Here is an 11,772-nt window from a genome sequence, read left to right as displayed (position 1 = left end):
GTAGTAGAGAAACGGACCCACTTGGTCGATCCAAGTAAGGGAGGCAGCCTTAGGGATTACACAGGGACAATTCTTCCCATGGGTTTGATTTTGTGTTCCCTCTCTCTTTGAAGTCTCTCCAGGCTGGGTATACACATTACAGATATAATCTTCTCCTTTCTACCCCTGTTCTCCCTCCTGCTTAGTACCCAAGAGAAAAACGCGGGCTTGAGAGTCAGAGAGCGGAGAGAGATGCCCGCCCTAACTCGCGGTCTCGGGGCGGGTTTTATAAGCCGACATTCCACTGGCATCTGCCGCCGCTCCCCATCCCCACCCCCCGCGAAGATACAGTCTCTGACCCGCACCAGCATCGCCCATTCGAGCACTGGGAGACTTACTATTTACTATTTCAGTTGCTACCTCCCCATCCCTCCCCGCTCCAGTAGCTCCCCTTCTGAATGCCATTCAATTCTATATGTAATTTATTCCACTGCCACAGGCGTTGAGCCTCGGAGCTCGCTTTGCTTTTTCTGGTGGCGGAAGGGGGAGCGGAGGGGGGGGGGATGCGAAGGAAAGATTACAACAGATCTCTATTTAAGCGTGTCAGCTCTTCTGCTGGACTCAATTATAGGGAGAAGGAAAATGTGACCAGCTGGTTACTCTGCTTTTTTTGCTGGGGAAGCAAGGAAAGCTTCCAGAAAAAAAGGAGGGGAAAATGGGGGGGGGCAGAGGGAAGAGAGATTAAAAGACGCAAGTTTCACTGAAACTTATCAAAGCACGCTGTGACAAATAAGAATGAAACTGGCCTTGGAGATTGGCCGAGGACCACTTTTCAAGGTTAAGTTGCCCCCCCCAAAAAAAGTGGAGAGGGATATGGAGGGGCATGTACATATCACGAAGCTCCCCATTGAAGAGTGGGGAGTACCAAAACTGGCAAATTTCCAGAGTCTGTGGGGCTGGGGGGAGGCGGGGAGGTTAAGTCTCCTATTAGGAGCAGCAAGGCTGAAGCAGTGACAAAATAAAGGCACATGCAGACATCATTAGCATAACTTTTCTGAAACTATTTAGCCAATCTGCTAACCTGAAGCCAGGGTAGGTCTGAGACAGTTTTCAAAGGAAAAGGAATCCGTCTTCTCTCTCTGCCTTCCTTTCCTTTTCCCAAACTTCCACCAAAATTTCAGGTGTATTTTTCCCTGAAAGCCATAAGTTTCTTCTGTGCCTCTTAGAAGGCTTTCCTGAATGGCAGTAGCTGTTTTGGATGTGTGTTTATTTTCCCAACCCTTCTCTTCTAGATGTCCAGGAGGAAGTGTTTAGCAGAATGAAAAAAGAACAATGTCATGAGGAAATTGTGGCTTGCAAACTTTATTTTAACTCCTTTCTTCTACCGTTTCCAGCTTCAACAATAGAACAAGGTGAAGAGAGAACAACAAAATATAGCATTAGTTTCCCCACCCCCAATAAAGTAATTCACGTATACAGTATACATTCTCTTTTTTCACAGTAAACCTAGGGGGGAGGAGACAAAAAAAAACAGAAGGGAAAAACACTTTTTACAACTTCTTCCACTGTGTGCATGCCAACTAAATGGGAAAAGGCAAGAGAGAAAAGAGAAACACAACTTTTATTTTTCTTTTGTTTTCCTTTTTCTTTCTTTTTTAAAAGGTAAAAACACTTTAAAAGACAAACAGATAAAGAAAACAAAATGAGAATCCAAAAGGTAAGAGGGGCTGTGACAATCAAAAATGAAGACAACTACAGCATAAATAGGCAGTTTCATGTTGTTGGGTATATTTTCAGAGCTACCTGCAGAAGGGGAGTTTAACCACAACACAGAAAAATGCAGAGAGAGACAAGGAATGAGAGGGACACACACACAAACACACACAGAGAGAGAGAGGGAGAGGGAGAGAGAGAGAGAGAGAGAGAAAGGTGTATTTCAGAGGAGGGATGAGAAAAAAGAAAAATAGGAGTAAGGAAGAAAGTCTTCAAAAGTGCAATGCTGTGTATATTTTGTACATCATTTCCATAGCACTGGTCTCAAACAAGAAAAGGGGAAGAGAAGGAGGGGAGGTGGAGAAAAAAGAGGGGGGTAAAGGGAAAAATTTTCACAGCCATGGTTAACAGAAGCTATTGCATTACACTATTACTAATTCTTAACTGGCCAGAAGATGTAAAATAACAAACAACAAGGCTAAAAAGACCCCAGGATGTTTCGGTTTTTTTAAATATATAGTTCATTGTATGTATCAAAGGACAACCAGGAGAAGAAGACGCTCACAGCTATATTGTTTTACAGCAATAAAAGGCGAAGTTCCCCTCCCCAAGCAGTATTTATCCTCCCCCCGTCGGAACCACCGCTCACATTAACTGGAATTAATGGAAGGACGGGGTGGGGGGAGCGGCTTTCTGAGGCTTGCCTGTCCAGTCTTCCAGCGCCTACTTTTTGTCCCCCGTCTGTGCTTCTCCGCCCTCTTCCACCTCCTGAGCCCTTTCCATTTTCTGTTTCTCCAATTCTTCTTGCTCACATTTGCTGCTGGGGAATTTATCTTTGTTGTTCTCCTTTTTCCACTTCATCCTCCTGTTTTGAAACCAGATTTTCACTTGCCTTTCGGTCAGTCCCAGGGCGTGCGAGACTTCAATTCTCCGCTTTCGGGTCAGGTAAGGATTAAAAAGGAACTCTTTTTCCAGCTCCAGGGTCTGGTAGCGACTGTAGGTTTGCCGGCCTCTCCTCCGTCCAGCGGCTGCTGGGGTGAGGAGAAAGAAAAAAGGAGATTGAGAAGACACAGCCACCAGGTTAGGGGACAGAGGGGGAGAGAGAGAGAGAGCGAAAGACGCGCGCGCCCGCGCCCGCGCGCGCACATACACACACACACACACAGAGACACACACAGACACACAAAGGCAGCGGCGGAAACTGCCCTTCTTGTACGGTACAAAGGAGAGAGGCACTGGCGAAGAGGTCCACAGATGCTCCATCTCCTCTGTTAGCCCGAACTCCAACCTCACCCGGGTTCTTGGGTAGCTTACCTCGCTCTCTCCTTTCCTCCCATCCTTGTCATTTTCTTGGGGAAATTATTCCTTTCCCGACATCCCAGGTTTCTGGCGAGAAAGCCCTTCCTGGCCCTTAAAACAACTGCCGCCGCCGCCGCCTGCCCCCCTCGCATCTCCAGAGATTTAAAAGATAATAACCAAAGCGGCGAGAGGAGGGAGGGAGGAGGCGGAGGACGCCAAGGAGAGACACAAAAAGAGGGTCTCGGAGGTTGTAAAAGTACCATAAACTTTAGGGGAAGCTTCTCCGATTGAAAGAAGGAGGGGAGAGAAGTCCAGTTCTCTCCATTCAGGAGAAAAGGTTCCTTTCAGGGTAATTAAACGATAAAGCAATTCAGAGGTGCAAAAGTTTACGCTCATAAAACAGTACAAAGTAACCAAGGGTTGGGGTAGGGGGGAAGGAGGGAGGGGATGAAAGATAGTGGAAGAGGTGGGAAAAAAGGAAGGCGAAATTGCTTTATGGGTTCAGGAAATGCCTTCTCGGCGACTGGACGCCTGGCCCTTCCTGAGATGCCTCCTCACCTTGCGGTCTCATCCAGGGGAAGAGTTGTGTGGGAGACGGGCTCTGCTCCGAATTGTCTGCGTCCTCTCCCAGGCCGGTGGAAGCTAGCTTGCAATCCGGATACTGCACCAGGTCGGATTCCTGAGCGCTGAAGAGGCTTTGTCTTTGCAACGGGTCATAGCCGTAGAAGTTGCTGGGATCTCCGTGGCATGCTACAGCGCAGGGATTCTGTTGGTAAGGGGAGCTGGAGAGAGAGGACGCCCCGTGGTAGAACTCCTGGATCTGGGTGGGGTGCTGGAAAGTGCCCCCCGTGCTCGGCCCGTACACCACCGTCGGTCTCCCTCCGAGTTCCTGGGCGAACCCACAATCGTAGAAGTTGGGGCGCAGGGAGTCCCCAGTTTTGTACTTGGAGAAGAGGGAGTTGACAAAATAGGAGCTCATTGTCATATAAATAGCTTATTTTAAATAGGTTTAGATCTAGGTACCAGGGTTAGGGGAGATGAAAAGCCACAGGATGTTAGAAGATAACGAAGAGATGCCAACCCACGGATCTTTGTGATTTCCAGGAATATATACAGATATGCATAGATTTAAAAAAAAAATCTGAGGATGGAGTCAAAACTCTTTTCCAATGAACATGTATCGGATTCCGCTTTTTAAAATTGCTGCTGTTGTTGTTTGTGACTGTTGTTATTATTATTCCTCTCTGAATGTGTGTCTCTCTTTCTCTCTCTCTTCTCCTTTTTCTTCTTTTTTTCCACCTTCTTCTTTAACCCCCCCCTTAAAATATATATGTATATATATCGGCACTTAAAAAAAGTTCTCGCTTTACATTTCCAAGGCGAGGTGCCAGTTCATAAACAGTTTTCCGTGATTTACTTCGGAGCAAATGAGTTTGTTCATATTTCGCAGTGTCTTTTCTGGATCATTTGCATCTATTACGGAACCCTCATCCTATTGGTTTCCACATACTCCACACGGACTCTGAACAGCCTGCGAGCAGGAAGGAGAGTGAGTGGGAGACAGAGAAGGAAAGAGAGAGAGAGAGAGAGAGAGAGAGAGAGAGGGAGGGAGGGAGGGAGGGAGGGAGAGAGAGAGAGAGCGCGGAGAGCGCGAGGGAGAGAGGGAGGGGGTGGGTGGGGTAAATATAGAGATTAAATATGCTAAACTATCTACGTTAATGAGATATCTCTCGCCTTCGCCTCGCGACAAATCATCTACCTAAGCCCACCCAAAAGATTGATATTTGGGGAGGGTTGAAAAATTAAAGAGAGGCTTTGCTCCCATCGTTAATTTTCATTTTTTTTTAATTTTATTTTAACGAGGCAGTTTTAGCCCTTTGGAAAATGTCAGAGTTGCTTTGGAAAACTGTAAAAAGAGGCCGGATTTAATTGCTATCCCTTTTTTTTCTAAAAGCCTCCTATAAATGTAATTGGTATTTTAATACCAAGTTATCAAATCCTACGGCGTCCTATAGCCTCAACATATTTTAAAACAAACGAGATAGTCAGATTTAACATTTTAATGATCAATTTCCTTATTATTGATAAAGGCTTAAGCATCAGCGCCAAAAGAAAGAAATGGTCCATTTGTAAGGGCCTCCTCCCAAAAAAAGACAGGGCCTTAAACTGTTTAACAAACTATACTGCATACAAGAAATAAAGCTAAGTAAAAAGATGTGGTGACACACAAACACAGACATACACACAGAAAGGGAGTCAAACAAATAAATATTTAAAAAAGCAAAACAAAACAAAACCGCACACACTCCAAGATGCTCTTGCTGGTTATATTGCACTACATAAAAAGCTGTTAGAGGGTTTTTATGAGTTCTTTCTTCCACAGCTATAAAAACCCAGGTTTCGATTGGCGCCTAAACACCATTATTGCAAGATGTTGGGGTGTCAATACTGAATTAAAATGATTATAGTTTTTCATATATAACATTGACTTTTCAGCTCCCTGATATCACCCCTCCTACCACACTCTCCTGTTATGTCTCTTCCCCAACCTCCTCTTCTGTTCCAGCAGAGAGGAAGATATCTCCCACCTCCCCTTAGCTCCCAACCAACACAGTTGTGAGTCTTCTTAACTGAGTGTTCACATGTGCCATCTTCAGAAGTACCCCCCCCCAAAGCCTAGTTCAAACCACAAGGTGCTTTTAACTAGGAAGGATGCTGAAGAAAAATGGGGGGGGGGCAAGAGTGAGATTATAGGAGAAAGGTGGTGGTAAATTGGTAAACTCAACAATCCGATCACCACTGATTTAATTCACCTTATAATCACGGAAAATAAATTCTAGTAGTCCGCTAGGTTTATCAGCAATTATTTTGTTGGAGCTTTCTGTGTCCTCCCTGCTCCAAAAGATGCCAATCCTAATCCTCAAATATAAAGTTTCCCTACTATGTAAACTTGTTTCTCCGGGCACTCTTTCGCACCCTGATATAGAGAAATGTCATTTCTGCATTAACTGAAATACAGATTTTTGCACCGCTGCGTTCTCACTTTTTGTACTGGGAAGGGCCCAACACTCCAGCTTCTCTTCTCCGCCTTACTGCCATCGTACAGTTATATTTGGTTAACATCCCAAAGATGAATCAAAATAATTCCAATCCAAAACAGAAATGCCCTCTGAAAAGAAACAATTTCAAAGTCCTGTACCTCTTTTAAGTCAAAATCCCGAGATATATCTTTTGGTGGGAAAATAATTCATATTACCTTACCATGTTCAGCTGAGAGGGAAGGAAGAGGAAAGAAACAAAACAAAATGAGAAGGCTTAAAAATTATGTTTTAAATGTAAGAACATGTCTGTTTCATTTCTTTAAAGGCTGTTTTTCCTCCAACCCTTCTCCCCTTTCTAAAAGATAATAATTCCTTGAAATACTTGAAAAGAGAGCTTAAAAATAGAGCTTTTATTTCTATATTTTCTTTTCCGGTCCATTGAATGGAAGAAACACTTTTTTAAAAAGTTTGATTATTGCTATTCATAAATAACAGAACAAAACAGGGGCCAGCTTTTTTCTTTTCCAATATTTTCACAGATTTATAAGATAACCTTTAAGATCTTTACTGAGAACTTAACCCCCGTATTTCCTTAACAATTAAGCCACAAACTTTCTAACATTTACCTGTGAAATCGAGTCCCATACCACTGAATATAATAGGTATTATCTCTGAATAAGGATTGCTCCATAAGCTTTCTCAAAAACAATTCCTCACAACCAGTATGTATTTACAACCAAGCCTCAAATACTTAGAATTTGCTGGCATTAAAAAAAAAAAGATCTACCTGGATTTACATCTTGGAAGGCATTTGTTAATCTGCAAACGCTTACTACCAGGATGTGTGTGTGTTATGGGGGGTGGGATGAAAGGGAGAGAAAAGAGAAAGAGGAACCAGAATCAAGATAAGATAGCTGAGTTATCCTGGAAGTTAGCATTTTAACCAACGTGCGGGGCAATTTAGTGTTTGATATCCTATGAAGAATTGTCATCAGCATTAAATCATTGGTATACTGTACTCGGGGCCTCTGATGAAAGGCAAATGTTTCTATTATAGGGGATAGGGGAGAGGGGGGGGAACCACTAGAGAAAGTGAGAATATAATTTACAAATACCCAGCGGAGGAAAGATTTATTAGAAAATCTTTCCCCAAAATACATCACTTGGTAAATTGTAAGTTCTCATTGTTTTATAGCTCCATGAGTGGATTAAAAAAAAGAAGGGTTTTTTCTATTAATTAGCACAAAGTACATCTGGTTAAAAGATTGCAGCTTTTATCTATTTTAGAATTGCTGAACATTGCCAGGAGTTGCAGTAGAAAAGAGAGGATGGGACTCTCCGTTTTCTTGTTTCCTGACTACCCACATCCAATCTCTCTCTTTTTTCCCTTGAAGTTCAGTTTTGTAATGTAGAAAATCTGCTGGGCGTCGTTTAATCAATTTATGGAGTCTTGACTGTTTCTAACATTTTGTTACCATTTTTGTACATTTTTCTTTATAAACCATCTTTATTAAAATGGGTTCTGATTCTAGTTTTTAATCTCTTCCCCCCCCCTTCCTATTGGGTTCCTTTGTGGGCCGACAGTCCTTTTGAATGGACATTGGAAAATACTTCTTTCACCTACACACAGAGAACCATATATATAGATATGGGTGCGCACAAGCACACATGTATACTTTTACATATACACACATATACACATCTATATAGTTTTTTTTGTTGTTTAAAAAGGATGGCTTTGGAGTTACTTGGTCCTAGTTGTATTTTGAAAGAATCACATTACAGGTACATTTGTCTTTGATTCACTACTTTTACACACACACACACAATACACACACACACACACTTTTTAAAAAAACAGAGAGGTTGGTGTTGCAGTTACCTGATCCTAATTGTATTTTGAAAGAACCACAGGTACATTTGTCTTTGATTCATTTAGAAAGTCCCTGTCCTTTTCTAACGTAACTAAGCACAAACACAAGATATTCTGGAATTTGTGTTTTCCAGAGAATTCCTCCACATTCTTCAAAAGCTGGACAAATACACGGGAGAATAAACAGCTCTTGACACCATTGCAAATATTTAAGGATATTTATGATGATTCTCATAAAATTGCCATACTATATAATGATCTACAATGATCCCCATCAAAGTATGCCCAGATCTCTGTTGGCTGGGCAGCACATGACATCTCCTAAAATTTGTGACCTATCTTTCCTCTCTAGCTAAATAAACCCTACATTTTGAAAATAGCCAAATCCTTCTGATATCACAACACAAGTAGCGGAGCCAAAGAACATTGCTTGGATTTGCGTCGTTTATGCGGTTAAAGAACTATTTGCTTACAATCACACACAGAGAGGGGGGTGGGAAGCAGAAGAGCGCGCGCGCGCACACACACAAATGCACACAAACACACACACGTTTAATCATACTCTGGGTAACAAGTTCAGCATTAAATTGTTCCCACAAAGCTCTGTTAAGACAAATGGAGTTGCGTAGAAACAATTATACAAACTCGGGGTGTGTGCTGGCGATCTTCTGGCGGCCTTTGTGTAACAAGTTTTCATCTTTCCTTCTTTGCTCACCTTCCAAAGGACCGAGTATTTATACCTTCTGAGAAGAAACGCTCCAGAAAGATCGCCATGATTAGTCCTATATTTTATGCTTGGGAATTTATTCACAATGGTTTCGAGCAACAATTCCGTTTATTGTTCGTAATGAAATCAAGGTGTTGTAGACTCAAGAGGGAAAGACACTGCGGTCCGGCTATTTCTACCATGGAGTGATAGCACCATCTAACGACCATTTGAAGTAAGACGCCCGTAAAAATAATAGATGGTAATAAGCAAAAATGGGTTAGGGAGATTGGTTGTGATGCTTTTATGGATCCCATCTTTTCTTTTCCATTGTGTGCATTTTAAACGATTGTTACCAATGATAAATCATGGAGGAGTGTATAAGAATTCTTCTATGACTGTAAGTGGAAGGTGACCACTGTCTCCTCAGAATTCTTGGTTAGTTCTACTGCGTTGCTTTCCATTCGGTCGTTTTCAGGGCAATAAATGACAGAGACGGGGATTTTGCTTTTGAAAAACCACCATTGTTTCAAAGCCCGAGACTAAACAATTGAAGTATTCTGCTCTGGAAGGGAAAAGTTGGGCTGTAAATAGATTAAAAAGAGAGGCAGAAAAAGCTTTCCAAAACCAGACGTCTGGCCAGGACTTGGAGTATGCGTCTACATTTGGTGGTGGTGGTGGTGATAGGGTGTTTTGGGGTGGGTGGGGGGAGGAAAGGGGATGTTGCTGAGAGTTTATGATCCAGGATGCTGGCAACTTGAAAGTGATAAGAAATGACCGACAAAGGCTGAAGCAATCCAGAACACAGGGTTTTCACAGAACGCACAAGATTTGGATAAATTAAGAAATGCTTTCTTTGTCTCCCCCTCCCCATTCCTCCACGTTTCATTTTTCTCCTCTTTTTAAATGTTTCTTATTTCTGGGTGAAACAGATAAAAATACATCCCTGCTTCTTCTTCCTCCTCCTCCTCCTCCTCTTCCCCCACCGTAGAAAGACATTCTGGTAATTTAGGAGCTTCTGAAAGTTTCCTACTCTTGTTTGCTTTACAGTTGCTTAGTTCCTTAACCTTCAGAAATTTATACCCTATAAAGTTTTATGGCGGTCATATTCTTTTATTGCAGCCTACCGCACAGAGTTTTCTTCTCCTTTTTATGACAAGCTACTCTACTACTTCTACTCCAGTAATATCCAGCATCTAGCAATCATTTTATTCACCTTTTGGAATATGCGGTATTTGTGTGTGTGTGTTTGTGTACACATACATACACATGCATGCATGTATGTCTGTGCTAATGAAGATAATGTGCTCGTTTTTTTAAAAGGTTTCATAATCTTTCAAGAAGAATTATGTGGATTTTGGATATAAACAAAAATGGAAACAACTATGCATGATTTTCTTTTGAGTAGAGAATAAAGATATCCAAGTGACTTTGGCAAAATCTAAAATATTATTGTTTTTAATCTGAGTTACTTTTGGGTTAAAATTACAAGACAGTTGCTGGGGCACTGGAAAATTTTTAGTTGGTCTTCCTTCTTTTTTTCCTTCCTTCTCTGAAGAATTCTGGATCATCATCCTTCCATCCCTGTGGAAAACAACCTTCAGTATCTACACTGCTTTCCTGTACCAGGTAAACATCACATTCATTCACTCATACATATTCTCACATTCATTCATTCATCAGTCCTTTATTATTTGTTTTCTGGTCTAAAAGTAACAAGAAAGACTCTTTTAACTCTTTAAATTGAAAGACAGAGAATTGCTTTATTTCTGTTTTGTTGAAGAGATTCAGGGATGGAACTGACTTCACACAGAAAGAAATAAAAATACACTGGGAATGAGCTTTTTCTAAGGACAAAGGAGAGAATCTCCAACAAACCAAATAAAACCTAAAATATCTTTATAATACACGCTAAAGAGCCACTAAAGAAAAACAAACACAAGTGCAAATATTTCTGCAGTTTTAGAAGAAGCAGTATAACACAATGAGATATAGGTAAGGGTCCCCTTTAAATCGATTTTTATTCTGTGGGATCAACAACTGTAGAAAATACATTTTGACCTTATAGAACTGAAGAAACAATATTTTTTTCAACATTTTTCCTCTACAGAGAGACTTTTTTTCTAATGAAATCAACTAGTTTCTCTTATTAATCCATGCATTACCAAAAATGCAGCTTTCAAAAACATCTCTTGTCTTCACTAATAAGGTCTAGGAACGCGTCTATGTCTAAAATCAGTTAATATGCTAATACATGTGTGGAGAATGTTTTTCTTTACAAAATGTTCATATTAATCTCGAGAAAATTTCAGAGCAGTTTTTCTGCAATCCTCGGGTTGTCTGGTCAGCTTTGAGAATTATTGGAGGAAAATAAAAGCCGTGGATAAACCGTCAAACCACTCCAAATCTTCCCATATTTTAGCTGGTGCGATAGGCTCTCTAATGCTGGCAATTCTATCTAAAAACCAAACAATACTTCCAGCTTTCTTTTTATTAGGAGACGTTAAATAGATATATGCAGAAGCTCCGACTTTTTCCTTTAAAACACAATATAAAATTGGTTTTGAAAACAGTATGAAGTTAGCAAAATTTAAGCCTGGAGTATACCCTATATATTTCTCCCACAGCAACAATTTGTTTGATTCACCCAGAAATCCTTCTCCCCTGATCCAAGACAACTTGTCTAGGATGTGGGCATTTCAAGTTTTTGTTTCCCCACCCCTACCCCACCCCCAGGAAACAATTTTTCAAAAACCCGCTAAAATATTATTAAAAAACGTGAGGGAGTAAAAGATTTATTTGCTTGCCTTTTCAGAAAATCCTTCAAACCAGGCAATGCTATTTGAAATGTAAAGTTAAAATCTGCCTATCAAATTTTGAAATGACGGCAGACAAAAACAATGGTAGAAAAATTCTGTACATCACTCTATGAAATTAGATTTTTCTTCTGGGACTCCTGTCTACAAAGAGAAAGAGCCTTACACTTAAGCAAGTATTTCCCCCCTTTCCCCCCCTTCCTCATCCCTGTTATGTTATGAAAATTTCTCACCATAGAATGGTGTTACATCTAAAAAGTGGGAGTGCATAATGGCAGTGGAAATCAGTTTAGAAATGTGGAGTCTTGTCTATTTAAAAGCTTAAAATGGTTTAAGCCCCATTTT

The 11,772-nt window shown here is 41.1% G+C and overlaps 1 protein-coding gene across 1 annotated transcript; it reads right to left on the bottom strand.

Moving 5' to 3' along the window:
• Positions 1–1,317: 1,317 nt before the first annotated feature.
• Positions 1,318–3,976, bottom strand: HOXB8 (homeobox B8; the record flags this gene model as incomplete). The annotated part of the gene is made up of 2 exons (XM_081933548.1): positions 1,318–2,720; positions 3,550–3,976. 2 exons carry the CDS (start codon positions 3,974–3,976, stop codon positions 2,416–2,418), a joined length of 732 nt encoding a protein of 243 aa, XP_081789674.1. The 3' UTR covers positions 1,318–2,415.
• Positions 3,977–11,772: the final 7,796 nt, after the last annotated feature.

The sequence above is a fragment of the Natrix helvetica genome (genome assembly GCF_964273705.1).
Source record: "Natrix helvetica genome assembly, chromosome: Z".
In the NCBI taxonomy this organism is placed as follows: domain Eukaryota; kingdom Metazoa; phylum Chordata; class Lepidosauria; order Squamata; family Natricidae; genus Natrix; species Natrix helvetica.
This window is presented reverse-complemented; position numbering and strand designations above follow the sequence as displayed.